This window comes from Impatiens glandulifera, chromosome 3, assembly GCF_907164915.1.
Source record: "Impatiens glandulifera chromosome 3, dImpGla2.1, whole genome shotgun sequence".
In the NCBI taxonomy this organism is placed as follows: domain Eukaryota; kingdom Viridiplantae; phylum Streptophyta; class Magnoliopsida; order Ericales; family Balsaminaceae; genus Impatiens; species Impatiens glandulifera.
Window position 1 is genome coordinate 1,352,341 of NC_061864.1, and position 22,303 is coordinate 1,374,643.

General features: G+C 27.4%; 4 protein-coding genes across 5 annotated transcripts; 3 read left to right on the plus strand and 1 right to left on the minus strand.

Annotated features, from left to right (window-relative positions):
- The first annotated feature begins 22 nt into the window (after nucleotides 1-22).
- On the plus strand, nucleotides 23-3,711 carry LOC124929144 (serine/threonine-protein kinase haspin homolog). The gene is made up of 14 exons (XM_047469428.1): nucleotides 23-79; nucleotides 161-299; nucleotides 405-488; nucleotides 860-950; nucleotides 1,391-1,938; nucleotides 2,018-2,141; nucleotides 2,212-2,327; nucleotides 2,413-2,617; nucleotides 2,690-2,751; nucleotides 2,833-2,963; nucleotides 3,043-3,113; nucleotides 3,190-3,242; nucleotides 3,312-3,378; nucleotides 3,452-3,711. The coding sequence occupies exons 1-14, from the start codon at nucleotides 64-66 to the stop codon at nucleotides 3,581-3,583; spliced, it is 1,839 nt and encodes a 612-aa protein (XP_047325384.1). The 5' UTR covers nucleotides 23-63; the 3' UTR covers nucleotides 3,584-3,711.
- Nucleotides 3,712-5,178: 1,467 nt separating this feature from the next.
- Nucleotides 5,179-6,612, plus strand: LOC124929146 (glucan endo-1,3-beta-glucosidase 7). 2 transcript variants are annotated; one of them, XM_047469431.1, is made up of 3 exons: nucleotides 5,179-5,839; nucleotides 5,908-6,034; nucleotides 6,145-6,612. In XM_047469431.1, exons 1-3 carry the CDS (start codon nucleotides 5,179-5,181, stop codon nucleotides 6,371-6,373), a joined length of 1,017 nt encoding a protein of 338 aa, XP_047325387.1. In that variant the 3' UTR covers nucleotides 6,374-6,612. The 2 variants fall into 2 exon arrangements, with proteins under 2 accessions (XP_047325387.1, XP_047325388.1); XM_047469432.1 differs by having other exon boundaries at nucleotides 6,119-6,176.
- Nucleotides 6,613-7,696: 1,084 nt separating this feature from the next.
- Nucleotides 7,697-9,372, minus strand: LOC124932259 (nuclear envelope-associated protein 2-like). The gene is made up of 6 exons (XM_047472876.1): nucleotides 9,247-9,372; nucleotides 8,822-9,094; nucleotides 8,630-8,737; nucleotides 8,182-8,568; nucleotides 7,995-8,096; nucleotides 7,697-7,905 (listed from the first exon to the last, which is right to left on the minus strand). Exons 2-6 carry the CDS (start codon nucleotides 8,975-8,977, stop codon nucleotides 7,741-7,743), a joined length of 918 nt encoding a protein of 305 aa, XP_047328832.1. The 5' UTR covers nucleotides 8,978-9,094; nucleotides 9,247-9,372; the 3' UTR covers nucleotides 7,697-7,740.
- Nucleotides 9,373-16,347: 6,975 nt separating this feature from the next.
- Nucleotides 16,348-20,025, plus strand: LOC124928790 (putative invertase inhibitor). Its single transcript, XM_047469036.1, has 2 exons — nucleotides 16,348-16,832; nucleotides 19,551-20,025. Exons 1-2 carry the CDS (start codon nucleotides 16,348-16,350, stop codon nucleotides 20,023-20,025), a joined length of 960 nt encoding a protein of 319 aa, XP_047324992.1.
- Nucleotides 20,026-22,303: the final 2,278 nt, after the last annotated feature.

The window sequence follows — 22,303 nt, forward strand, 5'->3', positions numbered from 1 at the left end:
AAAGTTCTTCGTCTTCTTCAACGCTTGACAACACTGTAGCTGTTCTTCCGATCAAGTAATACGATGGCGTCTAAATCAGGTCTAGATTCTCTCTGGAATACATTTATCTCAGAATTCCGTCAATTTTAACTGCAAATCTCATTCTTGCAATTTTGTTCAGGTGCCGATCTCTGGTCGGAACTGATAGCATCCGAAAGAGGCGAAGATCATTTCATGGAAGAAAATCAGGAAGAGCCACAAATTGAAGTTGTTTACAGGCGGAAGCAAGTTGATATCCCTATACCTAATGATAATTCTAAGTACGTTCTTATATTTATTTTTTTCATCTAATTTGTTTTACATTTTCTTTAATCTCTTTGAGCCTGTGTTCATCTTTTGAGATACTGAATGACTTAAATTTGTAGGAGGCAGTCCAATCCCATTAATCAAGGGAGGGTAAGTTTCATTGTCGTTAAGCGAAACAGCAGGAATCGTTCTCTTTCAATCAGGTTTCCTTCTTCACTGTAACTTCAACATTAAACAACCTTTCACACTATAATGCTATAGAAAATCATCTTTAGGAATTGGAACAGCAGTAGTCTAGATGTATTATTATACTGCAGATTTTACACAACCATCTACATTACAGTTGAGATGTTAATGTAACTATAGAAAGTTTACAATTTGAATGATTTTCTATCAAACAGTGTTGAATTATCACTTCATCTTCGATTGATGCAATTTTGTGTTAGCTTTATTTACACTCAACAGGTTAATGTTGTCAGTGTCAGTTTTTACCTATTATCACACTCAATGTCTTTTAAATATCTGAATTTTGTTATGTAAACTTCAACTCACTATCATATTATTTTCTACACAGAGGAAGGACAAGCATTGCGGTTGCTGCTTGTGCAGATTACAATCAACCAAGAGAGAAGCCAAAAAGAAAGAACAAACCTCCTATTCCAAGAGTAATTTTCTGATATTCCTATCCTTACTGCTGCTCTTTACCTGCTCCATCCTATCCTTACTGCTGCTCAGTACCTACTCCTTAGGGTAATGATACAAGTGAAAGAATATTAGGGTTATTGATAGAGTAGTATAAATAGAATATTGGTTGTTTTAGAAATGATATGATTTATTTGAAATTTTTTGTTAGAAATTCTCTCTCTTCCTTATTGTATTCTCCCTATCAAAAATTAGGGTTCTTTCTCCCTTTATTCCTCATTCTATCCTTTTATATTCAAGATTTATACCTAATTCCATTATAAGGTATATCATATTCTTAGCTTCCAAGCATACATTTCAGTCATGAAGGTCTCTCTACCAGCATTTTGAAAAAATAAATTGAATTTATAAAACTACAATTAGCATTGTATGAGAAATCAAGATTATTACTTTCTTCATACAGGGGAAAACAGTACAAGCACCGACTTATGAAAAGGAACAGGCCTACTTTCAAGAGGTTGATGCATTTGAACTTTTGGAAGAAAGTCCATCTCCAAATAACTCTAAGACTTGGAATTCTAGTGTCCCAAGTAAAGATATCACAATACCACCTTTGGCTGCAGCACTTCAGAGATGGCTAATTTCTAAGAGACGAGAAAGAAGTTGTGTTCCTTATGCTTCACTGTCGAAGATACTACATACTCCTTTTATATCGTGTAACCGTATTGACGAACACCTTCCATACTCTCCAATACATAAGACCCCCCTTTCAAAATCATTCATGTATAGCAGATTCAATGCTGATGGTTCACAAAAAAGTGACAATGAAGAAAACCAATTTATAATTGAGGAGGATTGTGAAGACATCAACATTAGGGTGCAGAAAGTCTCTCTAACATCCAGCCTCAGTTCACTACTAGATGCTGGTGAATGGGATGCATTTAAATCTCTCTTGGCAGTTTGTGAGCAGTCAGCTCCTTCAACACTGTTAGAAGTGTTCTCTAAACATTGGTATGTGAAAGCTTTTTATTTATTTATTATTATTTTATGAATCTAATCATGATCCAATCTACTATTATTTTTTAAACAGTCTTCCAGAGAGCATTGTAAAGATTGGTGAAGGTACTTATGGAGAGGCTTTCAAGGCTGGGGAAACCGTTTGTAAACTTGTTCCATTTGATGGAGATTTACGAGTGAATGGAGAAATTCAAAAGGTAATAATCACAATAATGTTCATGCATGAGCTAACTACAATTTTTAGTTAACAATGTCTTTGATATTCAGAGAGCACATGAATTACTTGGGGAGGTTATACTCTCCCGGACTCTTAATCACTTGAGGGAAGAGGAAGATGAAAGTCGTTCTTACAATTCATGTCCAACTTTCATAAGGACTCTTGAGTAAGTTTGTTATATAGGACGTTGCTTTTCCTCTAACTTTAAGAGGTTATCCAATTTAACTTGTATATTCCATGTATAATAATAGATTAAGCATATGCCAAGGTGTGTACGATGCTGCCCTGGTAACTGCTTGGGAAGATTGGGATGGGAAGAATGGTTCGGAGAATGATCATCCAAAGGCATTTACAGAGCAGCAGCATTATGTAATGTTTGTCCTCGAAAATGGAGGCCAAGATTTGGAAAGTTTTGTGCTGATGAACATTGAAGAAGCAACGAGTTTATTGGTTCAGGTTATGCTCTACTACTTAATTTGCATATCTTCTATTAGCATGTTATTGTAATCTCATAATATAATGTCACAGGTCACAATTGGCTTAGCTGTAGCAGAAGTTGCTTATGAATTTGAACATCGGGACCTCCACTGGTCTGTTTAACGCGAAATCCATTGCTTTCGTTTTTGGTTCATCGTGTCCTTTCACTAACAAGTATAAATATCTTTTTTTAGGGGGAATATTCTGTTAAGAAGGAGCGATTGTCCAACGCTGCGGTTCAATCTCGAAGGAAAGCAGAATTCCATTGCAACTAGTGGGATTTTGGTGTCCATTATTGATTTCACACTCTCGAGGATAAACACTGGTTAGTTGTCATAATAAAATTTTGAAGCAATGCCATTATTATTATCATAAGAACTGGAACTGGATTTATATATCTACAGGTGAAGATATCCTTTTCCTAGACCTATCTTCAGATCCAGAGCTTTTCCAAGGTCCAAAAGGCGACAGACAAGTAAGATCCACTATTTTAGCAAAATATAAATGAAAAAACTATCTGATGATGTTTTTTTTTTGTACAACTTTTATAGTCGGATACTTATCGGGGAATGAGAGACGTCACCCAGGATTGTTGGGAAGGAAGGTAAGCTTGCTTGTTACTTCCTTTGTTTTATTTGCGACACTCGAAAATGACAGTTTGAGGATCATGCAGCTTTCCAAAGACCAATGTATTATGGTTGCAGTATTTGGTGGATATTTTGCTTCTCAAGAAATCATTTGTAAGTTTTAATTCTTGTTGTTTTCAATAATTCTCCGAATTCACAAATAAAAACACGTTTATTTGATTAATAGGATCGGAGTACAAAGGACGAAAGAGAACTGCGATCATTGAAGAAGCGCATGAACAGTTATAATTCGGCTAGAGAAGCAGCCACGGATCCCCTTTTCCAAAATCTGTTAATGTATCAAATTCAAGCCACATGAATATAATCTGATTAATCAGTATTGTAAAGTATTTGGATAAGAAGGATCTTTCTTCATCCTAATCTGTGTAATAACCCATCACAACTTCAGTCAATCCTTAAGGAGCAAGCATTAAATCTTTTGTTTATTTAAATGTATCACCGCCACCTTTAATTAAAAAACTTTTTTTTGACTTGTGGGGTTTTATATGGAAATAATATATATTTGGATAAGTTTAGAAAGATTTGATTTACAAATATGGACTCACATCAAAATAGTGTTTTGAAACGAATTCATTAATATACTTTTATTTACTTTAAAGAAGAAGATAAAAGACCTTTACAGTGGTACTTAATAAAAAATGGCACTAGTAGTGTGAGTCAGGGCAAGTGCTTTATGATGCATAAAGATGTAATAAGGCCACTTCTTAATTAATACACACATGACTTTGGTCCCATCTTTTTTGTTTATATGCCAATTTGGAAACTTATATGATCACATACCTCATCCGAATTTTGTATGTTGATTTTGTTTTTCGTGAGGTTTCAAATGTCGAAAACTTGTTGGGTTAGTGTTAATCGTTGGATCATCTTGCAAATTATTGAAATGAGAAATTGCATTATTATGTTTGAAAATGTTATTAAACAAAAAAGTAAAGAAAATATGGCAGACGGCAGGAGAATGGAGATGCATGTTTCGTGGATTGGATTGGATTTGGTGGGTTTGCTTTTGATTATTGTATTAGTAGATTGGCTCTTCAAGTGAAGATAGCTGGCCTCCATAATCCAATGCATAGAGTTTTATTTAGAATAATCTAACATATAATTTTGTTGGTACTAACAAATTATTATTATAATTATTATAATTGTGTGTTGTTTGAATTATCAGAGCATGAGTTAGTAAAAGATATTAATATATAATAATAAAATATAGAGATTAGTTTAAATTATTTAAATAATCAAAACACCTTATATATTCCATCATATTTCATTTCAACAATTCATTCACCTAATTATTCAATCAAAATACTAAAATACAATTATTTTATAATAAAATTAAATTTAAATAAAAACATCATAATAATTCTACCAATTAAAAACTCAAATAACTAAAAAAAACTAATAAAATTTTCAAATAAGCTTCTTCTCTAAGGAAATTAAAGGGAAATTTCTGAAATGACAGTACTAAATAATTGAATTACATCTTAATATCTTATCTTTTCCTGAAAGGAAGATGACATAACATGAAGCCTTGTTAATTGTTTAATGATATTATTATTAAACCCATCATCATCATCTTCTTCTCTGCAGTCTTGTTTCTCTGAAAGAAAGAAAGAAAGAAAGAAGAAAAAGCAATTCCAATTCTACTTTATTTATTATACAGACAGAATTACTGACATGCATGTGGTTTGTCACCATTTGAGATTCAAATAAAGGCAATACCAGAAGATTCTTTCAAACTGTTCTCATAAGATCATTTCAAATTACCTTTCTTCATCACCAACACGTATTACCATCCATTACTTTTTACCCAGTTCCCATTTCTTCTTCTTCTTCTTCTTTTAAGCACACTCCCATTCTCATTTTCCCCTTCAAATTCCATTTCCAAATCTTATAATGTCTCAACCCTTCTTCTTCTTCCACCTTTCCTTCTTCCTCTTCTTCTCCATCTGCTTCTCTTATGAAGAAGAAATGCTTAATCTTACAAAACGCGACATAATCTATCCACCCATTGACAATTACCCAGCTTCACCAGTTACATTCCCACCTGATACTGATCCAACAACAACTATTCCCACTCCAACCATAGTCAATGTCCCATCAACCAATCCAATCATCGACCAGCCACCCACAATTCCAGTCAACGTTCCATCCACCACCCTACCACCATTAACACCCATAATTACGAATCCAGTCACCTCCCCTGGTGCAGTTCCAGGTGCTCAACCGGTGACCAATCCTGTCACAACCTATCCTATTCCCTCAACAGGAGTTCCCGTCACCACTCCGGTCACGACCCCATCGGGGATGCTAGCTGGGCAGAGCTGGTGTGTGGCCAAAAGTGATGTAACGGAAGCTGCATTGCAATCGGCTATTGATTATGCTTGTGGAATAGGTGGTGCGGATTGCTCTGCTATTCAACAAGGGGCTAGCTGTTATAATCCAAATACTCTTCAGTATCATGCTTCATATGCTTTCAATAGTTATTATCAGAAGAACCCATTTCTAACTAGCTGTGATTTCGGAGGAACTGCAATCACAACCTCTGCAAACCCTAGTAAGCAAATTTATTTAATTTAAATAAATAAAATCTCTGAAATCACTGAAATCTCAAAATCTAATTAGGTACGGGAACCTGCGTATTTCCAGCAGCATCATCGTCGTCTTCTTCAATTTCTTCACCTGCCATGGGAACACCAACAACATCATCATCAACGACAACAACAACAACAACAGGCGTAGCAAGTCCCAGGTATATTACTCGAAATCAATGAGTGGAAAAGTTCATCAAATCCTGTTTACCTGTTTTAGACGATGAAATTACACCTGATAGCAGTTTTATCTCTTCAACCGTTTCCACAGCACTACTGTTTATCCTCCTCCTACAGTGGTGAATACGAGCTACCCGGGTTTAGGCATCGGCGGCGGTGGTGGCGGCGATTCAATTTTAGGTACTCCTTCATTATTTCCAGGTGAAAGCCCTCCTCCGATTGCCAACGACTCGTCTATCTCTATGGCGGTTGGATTTCGACCTTGTATTGGCAGCATCATTTTGGTAACTGCTATTGTGAGTCGAAGATTGGGCATTTGATGAGAGAAACGGGGAGCATGAAGAAGAAGAAGAAGAATGTGGAAATTTTTGTACAAATGGGTCTCCTTTGAGGGACGAAGTAGTAACCCTAGCTAGCTAGCGAGCGGGATGAGAAATCTTGCATGAATTATGTTTTACAGATTTACGAGGTTTAATTAACTAGTTACACGAATTAGATTATTATGAACGGATATCCTTCATAAATCTCGTCATACATTAATTAATTAGTTTTATTATTAGGTTGGTTGGTCAGTTGAATGAAATATGTTCTTCATAAATCTCGTCATACATTAATTAATTAGTTATTTAATATATTATAGGACCAAGGTGGAGAATGAACAAAATATCCCCAATCATGATCATTTTAATTTGAATGGATTCCGTTATTCTGTGGTGGGGGTAAATATTGGGGAATAATATAATAGACAACAAAAAAAAATAATAATATGTTTATCCTTGTAAAATGTTATTTTAAATAAAATATTTTATAATATAAATAGTTTAAATGATGTTTTGTGTTTTAATATTTTGGCAAGATACACTGGCATTCATCCCTTGGACATTCATTTGAGAATGAAAATTGAAGGTTGATATAAAAATGACATAATGTTAAACCAAGGTAAGTTTGATAATGTAATTGGAATTTCTAGGTCATTTTTGAATATATGTGCTTTAAGAGCAGTTCATTTTGTAAAGGAGAATAAAAGGCCTACATTGGATAGAGGAGACAAAACTCGACCAACATTTCTTCGACCTGCTTACTTAAGATGAAACAACAAATTATCGTCGGCAAGTACACAAGTTAGGACAACTCATTTAATAAAAATCTTAAGTTGATTAGTTAAATATATTAATTGTTTTAATATAAAATTGTATAATATAGTAATTTAAGACATAAAATATAATTTTTTATTATGTTATACACGAAGATTATGAAAAATTACTATTTAAAGGGAGAAGAGAACTATAGAGTAAATGTAAAAAAATCATTTGTGCTTTTATCGCTAAAGTATAAGTCTCCATAATTTATATTCATATGTAATACTCTTTATGTGGTATGAATAAATATACTATAACATATTTTTATATGCTAGACAATTTTACCAAGTACTAATCATATTTATAATTTATTTTATTACACAATGTCTATGAAACCTTTACAGACAACTTTGAGTAATTTCTAATAATTTGGAAAAAAAAAAAAGAAAGAAATCCAATATCTATAAAAGATATCCTTATAGTCTAATATACAACTGTTTTACTTTTAAATTAAGACTTGCATATATTAGAATTCTAACCTAAGAATATATTATTATTAGCCCAGTTCCCCTAACCTAATGCATTAGCCCATTAGAAGTAGTACAGTTTTACCTCTTTGAAAACAACACCAAGACCAACATCGACATCGAAACCACAATCTTGAAACCAGAGGTTTCCCATATATTATTATTGTTCTTCTCGTTTCCAAAATTTTGCTTATTTGTGAATTGGTTCTGAAGTTCTTTAATCAATGTGTCCCTCCGTTCTCCCATCTAACAACAATACAAAGAGTAGTTAGAATTGAGAATTCAACACTGGTTATCGAATTAACCCGAGATCAAATCAGGCCTGGACAGCTCACCCTTTGGAGCTTTCGTGTCTGAGAACGCGCTTCCTGAAGACAGAATTCCAACTTCAATACCTTCTTTTTCAATTCTCGATCAGTTCTCCTATGCTTTTCCAACTATTATAAAAAACCAAAACCAAAATGTCACAACATTTCATACAAAAGGAACAAGGAAATCAACATAAAGGGAGAAAAAAGTAACCTGAGACTCGAGGTCTTTGATTTTCAGTTTCCAATGGGCAGACATGATCCTTATTTCATCTCTCAATTTGGTCATCTCTTCTTCTTTGAAGATAAGAAGCTTATTAATCTTCTCATAACTATTTGGAGAAACCTCATCTAACACATTGTCCTTAAGTTTGATTTGCATAGATTCCCTTAAACAGAGATCTTTCTGCAGAAGATCTAATTGCTCACTTATCCTGTTTACATGAATCTCCTGCTCTCTTATTGAATTATTCTTCTGATCCCAATCTATAAGCAACGTGGAGCATTGAAGCTGTGCAGAATGCGCTAAAGCAGCACTTGCATCTGCAGATATTGTGGTTGCTGAAAGCTGTGATCTTAGATCATCCAACTCCTTCACAAGCTGTGCATAATAGTAATTGAATTATAAAAGCAATCAGGAAATCAGTAATTGAATTCAGTACCTTTTCAGACATACAATCTGATGCTTTAAGCTGCCCATTTTTCGCCTCTAAGCAGTTGAGCAATTCAGTCTTCTTCTCTTCCATCTGTTTGGCTTTAATCTCTGCCTCCTGTTAAAAGCACAAACACACATATCAAACAATTTTACAAGTAGAGGAGTCATATGCACGATCTACATTATATTGTATACATGCCTGTTTCAATACGATTTCGCGAGCAAACGATTGCTCACTTGAAGCAAGACGAATGCGAACATCTTTAAGCTCCTCCGCAAGCGACACCACATTCTTTCGGAAATTCTGCTTCTTCTCGCTTAGATCTTTCAGCAACGGATCAATATCTCTCAACATAGCATTCAATTAAACTAAGGCCCTTCTTCTACCTCAAATTGAATCCAGTTCTGAGGTCGTATTGCAATTCATACATAAATCGACTCCTTGTCTTCCGGCATTCAATACCATACTAATCTGAAATTGCAATAAATTAGAGAGAAAGTTGAATCGACTTGCAGCAAAAACAACAACCGATGACTAATCAATTATGTTCTAGATTCAGATGCGTATAAATGCATGAACACATAAAGCATACAAATGTAAACAGAAGAAGAAAGACAACTCACTTGTGCGCTACATTAAAGAAGAATGAGAAGATCTTGCTGAATTGTTACGAGAAATGACTCTGCCATCAAAGAATAAACCATAGATGAAATCGGAGTTTCGATTGAATGCGTGTGTATAAGATGAACTGATCTGTGTTATATTATTGTAAGCACATACGAAGCCTTCGTCGTCTTCTTCGTCAGTTCAGTTGTGGTTCTGGTTCGGAGTTGCCTAGCCTCGGCTATTGTTATGACAAAACCCGAGCCTGAGATTTTACACCAGCGCGGCAAAATACAAAATTTGGGATGCTTTAAGATTGTCCACGTAGACAGAAATTTGAATTCTCACTTCTCTTTTTTGCTTAGGTGGCAAGACATTTATGACTCACATCACTTTTTATTTTCAATCTTTACAACCAATATTCAAATAAATTAATTATCCTAAGTCTCTCTTTAATGAACCATGTTGGAATTACATATTCAAATATGAACACAAGTTATGTGACAAGAAACATATCTTTCACCAACTTAATTATTTTAAACTTTAGCATTAAAAGAATACTGTTAATATAAATAAGAATATAATAATTAATACTATGTTAAAATTTAATATGATTTTAATAGATAGAGAAACACCTTAATAAGTTAATGAATCACACATGGATATCATATACCAAAACCATATTTTTTTTTTGTGTGTGCAAAATTGAAAGTTAATTTGTCCATGACAAACAATCTCTTTAATTGAATTAATGTCGCTGAGATTAAAGAAGAGACACTACCTTAAAAATGTAAGGAATCAGATCGATAAATGAACACTTAATTTTATGAATATAATTGACTAGAATATAAAAGGTAATTGTTGAGTCCATTTGAATGTGGGCTAGTATCCTTGTTAGGGAAAGAAGATTAATCTTGTTCAATTTGGTAGGGGTAGGTGTCGGTTTGTTATGAACTATCAATTAACTTTGTACACTACAAACTCGTAGTTTTTTTTCTTTCTATTTTCATGTTTATTGAAAAATATAACTTACCAAACCAAGAAAGATTTGTGCAAAATTTTAAATTAATTTTTCTGCGGCAAATAATTATTTATTCGAGTTTTTGAAAAAGAATGATTTCATTGAGATTAAAGAAAGAGGAAATATCCTGTTAATTATCAGTTTTTTTTTCTATCTTTTGTTTATGAAAATATAAGTGCGTTAATTTTCTCTATATTTTTTTTTGTTTCTGGAAAAATATAACTTATCGAACCAAGAAAATTTTGTACAAAATTAATTTGTCCGCAACAAACAATCATTTAATCGAATTTTTGAAAAATTGTCTTTTGAAATTAAAGAAGAAACAAGAATTTGCAAAGAGGGTTAGAAAATAAAAGATAAAAAGACAAGAATTTTGGCTCAAGATGCTGGATTTAATTTAATGATTCAGGTGACTTTCATTGTTTATTTAATCTGAAGATCTCAAGCTCTTTGTGGCTAACACAAACTGACAAGTCCAAATTTTACTTTGAAATAAAGTAATATCATGTCTTCATCGTCTGTAACTCACTCAAGCCATGGTTTGAGCTGCAAGAACTTGACCACAAGCTGAAAAACAGAGAAAAAGGAATTCAAGTGAGCATGGGATGGGATTAGTTGAGGATCACAATATGCAACACTCATAAAGTGAAATGAAACAGCAGCAATCATCAAAAGTTAAAGAAAATTAGCTCCTCAGTTGTCCCTTCAGCTCTACAACTAGCTTTATATACTATCAAGCTTCAGAAACTGGAACGATAACAATTCTATAGAAGAACATCATCACTGGAGCCATATAAATTTCAGATATGAATTCATACAAAGAGAAGGCCTTAATGAATGCTCTTCTTCTTCTTCTTCAGAATCAATGAAAATTTATTGAAAGGGTTAAAAGCTGCATCATGTTTATTGAACAATTCATGAACTCAACAACCAAAGAACTGGGCAGACAGAAAATGAAGATTCTATCCGTATGAAATTATGTATTTCTAAGCATAATAAATGCACAAGAAAAGTAATGTAAATGAGGTTTCTCTTTCAGACCATTCATACTAAGATAATTATGAAACAACAACAGACAATGAAGAAGACAGTATACAGAAGAAACAGAGTATCAAAAGGGTTTTTGGGAGACATTAATGTAAGGATCGAAGAGATTGACCGGTGAGAGCGAGCGAGCGAGCGAGCGACCTAACTAGTTCATTGATGAACCTGATGATGTTTTATATCCGGCATAGAGAACCCGTTCCATGACCTAGCTAGTTATTTGTTTTAGGGTTTCAAAATTAATACTTTTTTCAGAAATATATTTATTATTATTTTTTAGTCAAAAAGTTGAGAATATATATATATATATATAACGAGGAGTGGCAGAGGGGGAATTTGGTAAAGGAATTTGGCGAGGGAATAACTTGGCTTGTAAAATGTAAAAGTGGGAGGAAAGAGAGAAAATAGAGAAATTATTTAATTTTTTCAGCGAATAAGATTATGCTAAGTCAATCCCTCACCAAATTCTCTCACCTAATCATTTCTTTGTATATATATTTTTTATTTTATTTTTTTCTTGAAAATATCTATTATATTAATAATTCGGTGTTTAGTATTTGATATTATTTAATTTATTAAAACATGTTAAATATTTTAATTAGTAATTTAAAAGGTCATGTAAATTAAAGTAATGAGAGTTATTAATGAAGTGAATTTTTTTTTTTTTTTTAATTAGTTGCCCCATGTAATCTCTATATCTTGAATTGATTTTTTAAACTATTTTATTTAATATAAGAAATTAACATAATTTAATAATCATTTTATTCACTTCAATTTAAATAGCTAAAATATGTTTTAAATATTTATTTACAAAATTCTTATTTTAATAGTTAAATTTATATATCACTTTTTTATACAGTTTAAGTGATAAAAGTTTGATATTTAAGATATCAAAATTTATGAATTTATTTTCTTCCTTCAAACAAATTAAATTAAAATTATATATTAGATAATGATACTTATATATATATATATATATATATATATATAATAAAGTAAACCATAATAATGATGAATTAATACTTAATTGATTTAATGTGTGAACATATTTTAAATTGATACCTATAATTGTACTTAAATATATATCAAATATGTTTAATTATCGGGATATTATATAAATTTAATTATATGTATATATAAATTTAATTTAGAAATAACTCAATTTTTTTTAATAAAAATCCACTCATCTTTTCTCTTAGGCACAATTATAATCACAAGAGATATATTGTGAATTTAAAACACAATTATATATTATAATACATTTCAATTGATAATTTATATCTGATATCAAAAAACGGTCATGTTTTGAACCAAAATAAATAAGGTGTGCATTGGCCGCAGAATGTCATTATTCATATATAACATGCTATAGTAATTAAAATCTTTAAGCATTTACATAATAGACTAATACCTTTATTCATCATAAAAAATTTAAAACTTACATAAATTTTTTTTTTGTCATACTAACACCTTAAACCTTAGTTCAAAATAGACAATGACATATTACATTCTTACCAACAAAAAAACAAACAAACTATATTTTCATAATACACCCCCTATACATCTTTACTAATATTAGCATAGAAAAATAATCCATAGAACAAGTTTTATTTTATTATATTAGTCCAGTGTTATTAAAATCTCGAAATAATTCTTAAAATTTTAAGATTTTAGAAAAAAGAAGAAGTAAGAAATCTAATTTTAATTAAATTATTAAATAAGTAAATTCTTATAATTTTATTAATTTATAAATAATTTTGATTTTACATTAAAAATAGTAATCTATATTTATAAATTATTATTTATTTATTTAAATAAATAAATTAATATAATTATTTTTATAGTATTATTTACTTATTATTATTTTTTAATTAATTTTATATTTAATTATATAAATATTTAAAATTAATTAGATATAAATAATAATAATAATATATAACTAATATTTTATAATTAAACTTTTACTGTTTTAGTTTTAAATAAACTCTATATTTATATTTATAGACGATTTTACATGAACTCTTCCTTTTGAGAAACAAAATATTTGGTCAGATTTATAAAATAATTATTTATAAAATTTTTAGTAGATTTTAAAACCTTTAAACTGACCTGTAGATTATAGAATAGTTATTAATAAAATTTTTAGTAAATTTTAAAACTTTTAAACTGCCATGAGGAATTGCTGGGCCTGTCTTAGGGATTGATTGACTTATTTAGGACTGACCCTACATGTATTTACCCGAGTTCTTCCTCGTTTTTTTAACAAGAATTGGACCTAATTTATAAAACAGTTTAATTAATTATTTAATAGTATATTAATAAAAAATGTTATTATAATCTTTTTTTTTTGAACTAATATCAAACTATTTAATTGTAAACATTCGTAAATTAACTATATATATATATATATATATATATATATATATTTGAAAGACGAAATATTATTTTAATTTATTATTAAAGTTCATAATCTAATTATTTAAATAATATGTTAACTAAGAACCACTTCAAGAGCTATTTGTATAAATCACTATGCAGAAAGTTTAATTTATTATAATTATACTAAAATTTTGAATTTATTTTATAATTCTTTTGTTAAGATTTAAATTATTATTTTTTATTATTTTTTTGAGGTATTACATATTTTATCATGTATTTTAACGTAATATTATTAATTCTTAAATTTAATAATTGTATTTTTCCGGTAAAATCAAATAAACTTTCACATTGTGAGAGTTTTTACCTAATTAATTATTAAAAAATGCTAAGAAAAAAACTGAAATATGACTCTCGTCAAATCTTCCAATAATAAAATAAATCAAATGTTTAAAAAAACTAATAACTTTTGTATTAATTAAAAAATAACACAAATTTACACTAAAATTAACATAATTTTAATTAAGATGATGAGAATATTATATATTTTATAAAATCAATATTTTATTCACTTTTTCATAACTTTTTTGAAATTTTAACCAAAAAATTTATATCTATATCCACTTAATTATTTCAAACAATCCAAATTATTTATAAGAGATTAAATATCACAAATCTCTCAATTAAAACATTTAAAACATTTAATGTCGTATATTCAATCTTCCAATAATAAATTCATAGTTAAATTTTTTAATGTAATATTTTTCTAAATTAAAGATAAAACTTATATTATTTACAATTATGTCATTCATTTGTTCTTTCATCACACAAAATAAATCAAAATTTTGTGACCCAAAAATCTTACACTAAAATATACATATCTTATTTAAAATTTTGTCAACACACATGTTATAAAAATGTATAATAAAACACAATATAAATTCAAAGTTAAATTTCTGAGTAAGGTCCTTCTATTTTTATAAATAAAAAAATAATTTTCATATTATTTACAATTATGTTATTCCCGTGTTCTTTTATCACATGAAATAAATAAAAATTTTGTGACCCAACAAAATTATACTAAAATATACATATATCTTATTTAAAATATTATCAAAGAATCATGCATGCACATAAAATTGTCCCAATTTTATATAGTTCAAATATAATGGTGTAAGGAAAAACATGTAATTAATGGCGGTGTTTGTTTATTGACCGATATAAAATTGAAAAATATTTAAGGTGTTCTAATTATACATTCAAACGTCTTCAAACTTCAGAGCATCCTAAGGAAGAAGTAATAGTTGAGTTTATTGTAAATTTTATATTCTTTACTTATTATTTATTAATTGTATAATCATAAATATATGAATAAACTTATATGCAAAAAAGACACAAACAATAAAATATTAAATTTCGATAATAAAAATATATAAATTTACGCACTTAGATAACTGAAATGACAAAATTCATGTATAAAAGATTCAATATTATATATATATATATATATATATATATATATATATATAATTTTTACTAAAAATATTTTAAGTTAAAATAAAATAATAATTTAGATGGATGCTATATATATATATATATATATATATATATAATAAGAAAAATATCATTCTATTGTTTTTTTTAAACTCAAATCTAGCAATACAAACAAAATTTAATATTGCATTCTAATAACAATTAAATTAAATCTCATATTAATTCAAATTAAATTTTCTCTCATCTCTTGATCATATTGGTCATATCATCTATACATAAATTGCTTAAATTTATTTTCATATTACATTATTAATTCCTAAAATATAGTATTCATATATGATATTTATCATTGTCCATAATATTTTCCATGTCACAATTCATATAGTTAAAATAATGAAGAAAATACAAAATATTTTTTCTAAAAAAACTCTAGTCACAAAACTATTAAAAGAAACAAAATGAAACAAAAAAGAGCAACTACCAAGATTTTCAACAAGTACATTAAAAGACATGCTAACAAAAATACAAACAACTCACATCACTGAAATCTTGCCAAAGACCCCAAAAAAGAGTAGAATTCAATCGTGATACCAGATTATATTTAAAAAGTGAATACATTTTTTTTTTTTTTATATTTTATTATTATCCATGTGTTCTTAGTCAAATGTCTTAGGGATCTTTTTTAAAATTTAAAGTCATCTAATAACATTAAAGATAAATTATAATTTCTTATGTGTGATATTTATTTTTTCAATAAAGAATTATGTTTTTTGAGTGTCATATCCATGGGATGGGGGTAGGCGATGCTGTCTAGAGCTACCCCTCCCAAGAAGAGTTCTTTTAGGCCAATTATAATTTGCTAATAATAATACAAAACTATTAAATATAATTTAAAATATTTTTTGTTTTTTTTTTGGGGTTTTTAAGTTACTACAAATTTTAAAATCGCTACGGTTGATATCCATAATATAATAAACAATCAATACTTTATTCTCTTCATTCATGTAAAGCAAGTTGTCAAAATTATGAAAATATTATGTTAATATATATGTGCTTAATTAAGTTTTCTCAATCAAGAAGTATATATAAAATGGGTACGTAATTGGTAGAGAAAATAAAAGCCAACTATTAGATCGAAGACATGGGTTTCAATTTGGGTTATTCATTATTATTATGTTTATCTACCATGCTACTTAGCATGACAACATTTACAAGTGCAAGCCTGAAAGCAAGCTCATTTGTCGTTCAAATTTGCGGCGAATCCCAAAACCCTTCTATGTGTAACAAAGTTTTGCACTCTAATCCTTGTTCAGACACATCCGATCTTAAAGATCTAGCCTACACATCGATCGGAGTAGCCCTATCGAATGCCAAACAATCCTTAGACTATGTTTCTTATCTCGCTAAGAAGACTGCCGATCCAAAGCTCAAGGATAGGTACAAGACGTGTGCCGAGAACTACGACACGACTGTCGAAGACCTTAGCCAAAGCAATACATTCTTGGAAAAGGACGACATTTCGAGCTTTTGGACCTATGCATCATCAGCGTTTGGTGGGCCTGCCACGTGCAAAGACAGTTTTGAAGGAATGCCAGCCGCAACAGCCCAATTAAATGAAGTCAATAAAAAACTCACCTTACACACTCATATTGTGCTGACTATAGCAGCCAAGTTAGCTGGTCAATAATTATATTATTTTGTTGCAAATAAAATTTTAACAATAAGAAAATATATGAACTTTCGGATTTTATTTATTTATTATATATATATATATATTGGTTTGTAAAAGATATTACTTTATTTACTATTACAAATAAACTTGAGCTTTTGGAAAATAATATTCTTATCATATAAATATATTATCTATTACCTTTCTTTTCAAACTCTAGTAATACTTTTTTTCCTGCTTTTAGTTAACTTATATTTATGAATATTAATACTATAAATTAATTTAAATTAAATATTTCTAATTTAATTATTAAACTAAATGTTAAGAAAAAGTTAAGCATTTCTAATTTAATTATTAAACTAAATGTTAACAATTTTTTTATTAATTAATTAAATAAAATATTGTCATAAACTTAATTTAATATATATATATATAATGAGTAATGATAGGGGAGTTAAAGATTTGTCGAAACTGATGTGAAAGGCTGACTAGGCATGATAACTCAACATTTCAAATGTTTATTTATTTTTCTTCTGTTCATTAATAATTTCTCTCACTTCTCTTTATTAATTATTTATTTTTTTATCTTTTCAATCTTTATTAATAATTTATTTATATTATTAATTTGTAAATATATATTTATATATTTTATTATTTAATTTATTTATAAAATTTAAAATAATAATAGAGACAATAATAAATTAAGTAAAAAATAACAAAATATATATTTTTAAATATATATTATATTTGATAAATATATATTTAAGAGAATAAAAAATTAAATATAAAAATTCTTAATTTTTTAATTAATTATTTCTCTTCTCTATTAATATATATATATATTAATAATTTATTTATTAATTTTTAAAATGAGTTATAATTTAAAATAAATATAACTCAAACTATGATAAATGATAAGAAGAAAGAATATATAACCTTTTGAGTTAATTAATTAAGTTTATAATACAATTCACAAGAAAATAAAATATAAAAAAGATTAAAGAGAGAAAAAAAGGAAAAACAACTACTAAAGAGTTTAAGTAAAAAAATAATATAATTTTAAAAATTATATATTTATTTATTTTCCTTATTATAACTCATTTTAAAAACAAATAAATATATAAATTATATATAGAGAGGACAAAAATAATTAATTTTTTTAAAAAATAAGATTTTATATTTAATTTTTTATTATTTTAATTTATCAAATATAATATATATTTTTTTATTTGATTTGTTATTGTCCCTGTTATTATTATTATAAATTTCTTATAAATAAAATATATAAATATATATTTACAAATTAACTATAAAAATAAATTATTAATGAAGATCGAAAAAATGATAAAAAATAAATGATTAATAAAGAGAAAGAGAATAATTAGTCATCATGCCTACAGCATTCCACATCATTTAACTATTTAACTGAATATTAACGACAAATCTTTCGTTCCCTATCATTACTCTCTCTTAAAATATATTATTAGGATTTATATTTATTATTGTTCATTATATTTACCATCTAGCAATTCATATAGTTAAATTATGAAGAAAATATCAAATATTTTGTTGTAAAAAATGTTCATTTGATTCTAATAAAGAAAAAGAGATTTTTCAAAATAAAACAAAAAATGAAAATCTCTTCAAATAATAAATAAATAAAAAGCACATTCAAGAATTCCAATAAAAACATGAAAACAAAACCTGCAACCAAATAAAAATACAAACAAACATATATCATTTAATAATGCCAACATTTTAAATAACACGTACTATGTAAGAGTTAAATAAAAATTGTCTAACAAAAGTGATTAAATATCCAAATTCAACCAAATAGAACTCATTTATCAAGTGAGACATTATATTTCAAATTCGAATAAAATATTTGTAATTATTAATAATGTATGCTTAGTCTAATTCATTATTGGGTCGTTTTTACAATTTTGTTTGAAATCTGTTTTTATCTCAAATGTGCATGGATATTTATGTCAGTGTGATCTTAACTATTTATTTATTTTTATAACTTTGCAGGTTAGTGTTGTATATTTTTTCACGGTATTTATTTATGTTAATTTTACTAAAAAAAAAATTTATTAAATGACATTTTTTATTAAAAAACATAAGTTATCAACCCATATATATATAACGTCTAAAATAGGTGGTTGTCAATCAAAACTTCTTAAATAGTAATAATTCAAATCATTTAATAGTATTAAAAAATTGTTATATATGGTAAATTATTATTCTTTCAATAAATTAGTAACATTTTCATAATTTAAAAAATGGTCAAAGTTTAATATATATATATATATATATATATATATATATATATATATATATATATATATATATATATATATATATATATATATATATATATTAAGAAAGTCACCAAAATCATTGAAATATTACCTTTATATGAGCTTAAATTTTCATATTAAGAAAATAAATAAAATATTCATATTAAGAAAATAAATAAAATATTCATATTAAGAAAATAAATAAAATTTTCATATTAAGAAAATAAATAAATATTCATATTAAGCAAGTTACCAAAATCATTGAAAGATTACCTTTATATGGGTTTAAATTTTCTCAATTAAGAACTATAAAAAGAGGTCATTGGTATTGGAAAAAAAAACAATAAGAAGATATATGGCTATTTCTCCCTCTTTCAATATGAGTTGTTATTTGTTATGTGTATCTATCATCTTATTTAGCCTCTCATTAACAAGTGCAAGCTCATTAGTCTCCAAAGTTTGCGGCATAACCCAAAACCCTTCCCAATGTAACCATGTTTTGGGCTCTAATCCTCGGGCAGCCGAAGCAGATATTAAGGGTCTGGGCTACATATCGATCGACATAGCCTTGTCCAATGCCAAACATTCATTCGGCTATGTTTCTTCTCTAGTCAAGACGACTACAGATCCAACGCTCGAGGGCAGGTATGATACGTGTGCAGAGAACTATGACGACACTGTGGACAGACTTAGCCAATGCAAGACGTTCTTGGACAATGGCGACATTTCGAGCTTTCAGACCTATGCCTCTGCCGCTTTTACTAATATCGACACATGCGTAGACAGCTTTGAAGGCCCTCCGGCTGCACCGGCTAAACTAGACGTGGTCAATAAAAAGGCTTCGGGACTCATTGGTATTGTTTTAGCTGTAGGAGCCCTCTTGGATGGCCAATAACTATATATTATTTTTATTTTGCTCAAGAATCTATATATATATTAATGGAATGGGAAAATATGAGTCTGCATCAGGTAAACTTTGGACACCAATTATGAGTTTGTTTTTATGCTTGCACCTTGTAAATGAGAGGCCAAATAGAATGATATATAGATCAACATACAGAAAAAAAAAAAGAACCCAAATTGAAAGAGAGTTGACCACAACTTCTTATTTATTTGTTTTTCTTTTCTTTATCAATGACATTTTTTATAGTTCTTGATTGAGCAAATTTAAGCCCGTATCAAGGTAATCATTCCATAATTTTGAGAATTTGCTTAATACGAAGATATTATATATACATGTCATAAACTTAACATTTATAATTGTTAGATAATTATGGTAAAAGATAAATATTTATTAAGAAGATGATAATGATAAAGACAATGACGATGAAAATTAAGAATATAACATGAATTTGATTAATCCTTATAACGCAAGAATATTACAATAATTAACTTTTGAGATTAGAAAAATATTATACATTTATATATAAAATAAAGAGAAAAAGTTTCTGGATCTCATTGATAACAAATAGTTTATATTATTTATAATTATGTCATTGCTTTATTTTTTTTATCATACAACATAACTTATATATTTTGTTCTGATGCAAATATAAAAATAAAATATTAAAATATACACATTATTAATATTGTAGTTACACGATTACAAGTGAAATAAAATGGTATGATAAAATTGTCATAATATATATTGAGAGCAATATATATTCTACTGAACAAGTAGTGTATTCTACAAATAAATATTTTCTTTCCAACTAACACATGAACAAATATAAGAAATTTGTTTGAAATCATGTTAAATTGGATTAAATTTGAGTTTAAACGGATAAATATTATTAAATTTATTAATATACATATAATTAAAATATATTTTAAAACATTATTTTATTTTAATTAATATCCAAATAAAATATTCAAAAATAAATAAATATATTTCTTTTACCCAAATTTAAATACAATTTCAAATCTAAACGTTTCTAAATATATTATTTCAATTAAGTTAATATCCAAATAAAATATTCAAAAATAAATAAATAATTTTCTTTTACCCAAATTTAAATACAATTCCAAATCTAAACGTTTCTAAATAGATTATTTCAATTAAGTTAATATCTAAATAAAATATTCAAAATTAAATAAATATTTTTCTTTTACCCAAATTTAAATACAATTCCAAATCTAAACGTTTCTAAATTGGGAGAATAAGATTTCAGAATATTTTTTTTTTCTTTTGATATTTAAAAATATATTATAATTTCATATATAAAGTATTAGGCAAATTACAAAATACGGCTTTCTCTAATTATTTTGATAACTTACTTTTAGCCTTAAATTATTTTAAAAAAAAAAATTACTCTTCAAACTTTTAGAAAGATCAATCATAGTCATTCCGTCAATTTTTTAATTTTTTTATTATTATTTTTTTTAAAGATAACATTTAAACTTAAAATATTATTTTTTTATATAAATCTTTAATCATCCTTTTTTATATTTATATATATAAATATTAAATCTCTTATATATATATATCCTTTATCACTTATTTTTATATTTATATAATTATTAAATCTATTTTGTATATAGATAATATATATATATATATTATTTATTTTTATTTATACATATCTATATCTATATAAAACAAAATTTAAAAATAATTTATATAATATATATTTTTAAAAATAATTTAAAGGTTAAAAGTAAGTGAGTAGTTTAAAGTTCACCATTAATTTTAACCTTTAAATTATTTTTAAAAATATTATATATAAAAATTATTTTAAAACATTTTTATAGATATGGATATGTATAAATACAAATAAATAATATATATATATATATTATTAATATATAAAAGAGATTTTAATAATTATATAAATAATAATAAATGATATATATATATATATAATATATTATATATAAAAATGAATAATAAAAGATATATATAAAACAATGATTAAAGATAATATATGAAAAATAACATTTTAAGCTTACGTTCTTTCATACCCAAAATTGGATAATTAGGAGGATCCTATCCTACGAAGGTAAGGCCTTTCACTTCAAAAAGGGGTTAGAGTGGGGAAATGTGGTGATTCATATTTTTCGTGTCTACTCAAAAGTTTCATGTTGAAATTGAGGGTAACAATTATCTGATCCTTTGAATTGTTCGAATTTTTTAAAGGATTTTTATAGTATTAAAGATCTTATCGAAAACTTAC

Excerpts from the sequence above, each read along its gene's own strand:
- LOC124929144 (XM_047469428.1), top strand. Across the intron at positions 951-1,390 it reads ACAAACCTCCTATTCCAAGA|GGGAAAACAGTACAAGCACC; the intron begins GTAATTTTCTGA and ends TTCTTCATACAG. Across the intron at positions 3,379-3,451 it reads TGCTTCTCAAGAAATCATTT|GATCGGAGTACAAAGGACGA; the intron begins GTAAGTTTTAAT and ends TTTGATTAATAG.
- LOC124928790 (XM_047469036.1), top strand. The coding sequence starts at position 16,348 with ATGCTACTTAGCATGACAACATTTACAAGTGCAAGCCTGAAAGCAAGC. Across the intron at positions 16,833-19,550 it reads GTGCTGACTATAGCAGCCAA|CCTCTCATTAACAAGTGCAA; the intron begins GTTAGCTGGTCA and ends CATCTTATTTAG.
- LOC124929146 (XM_047469431.1), top strand. The coding sequence starts at position 5,179 with ATGTCTCAACCCTTCTTCTTCTTCCACCTTTCCTTCTTCCTCTTCTTC. Across the intron at positions 5,840-5,907 it reads CACAACCTCTGCAAACCCTA|GTACGGGAACCTGCGTATTT; the intron begins GTAAGCAAATTT and ends AAATCTAATTAG. Across the intron at positions 6,035-6,144 it reads ACAGGCGTAGCAAGTCCCAG|CACTACTGTTTATCCTCCTC; the intron begins GTATATTACTCG and ends CCGTTTCCACAG.
- LOC124932259 (XM_047472876.1), bottom strand. The coding sequence starts at position 8,977 with ATGTTGAGAGATATTGATCCGTTGCTGAAAGATCTAAGCGAGAAGAAG. Across the intron at positions 8,569-8,629 it reads CAGATTGTATGTCTGAAAAG|CTTGTGAAGGAGTTGGATGA; the intron begins GTACTGAATTCA and ends TATTATGCACAG. Across the intron at positions 8,097-8,181 it reads TCAAAGACCTCGAGTCTCAG|TTGGAAAAGCATAGGAGAAC; the intron begins GTTACTTTTTTC and ends TTTTTATAATAG.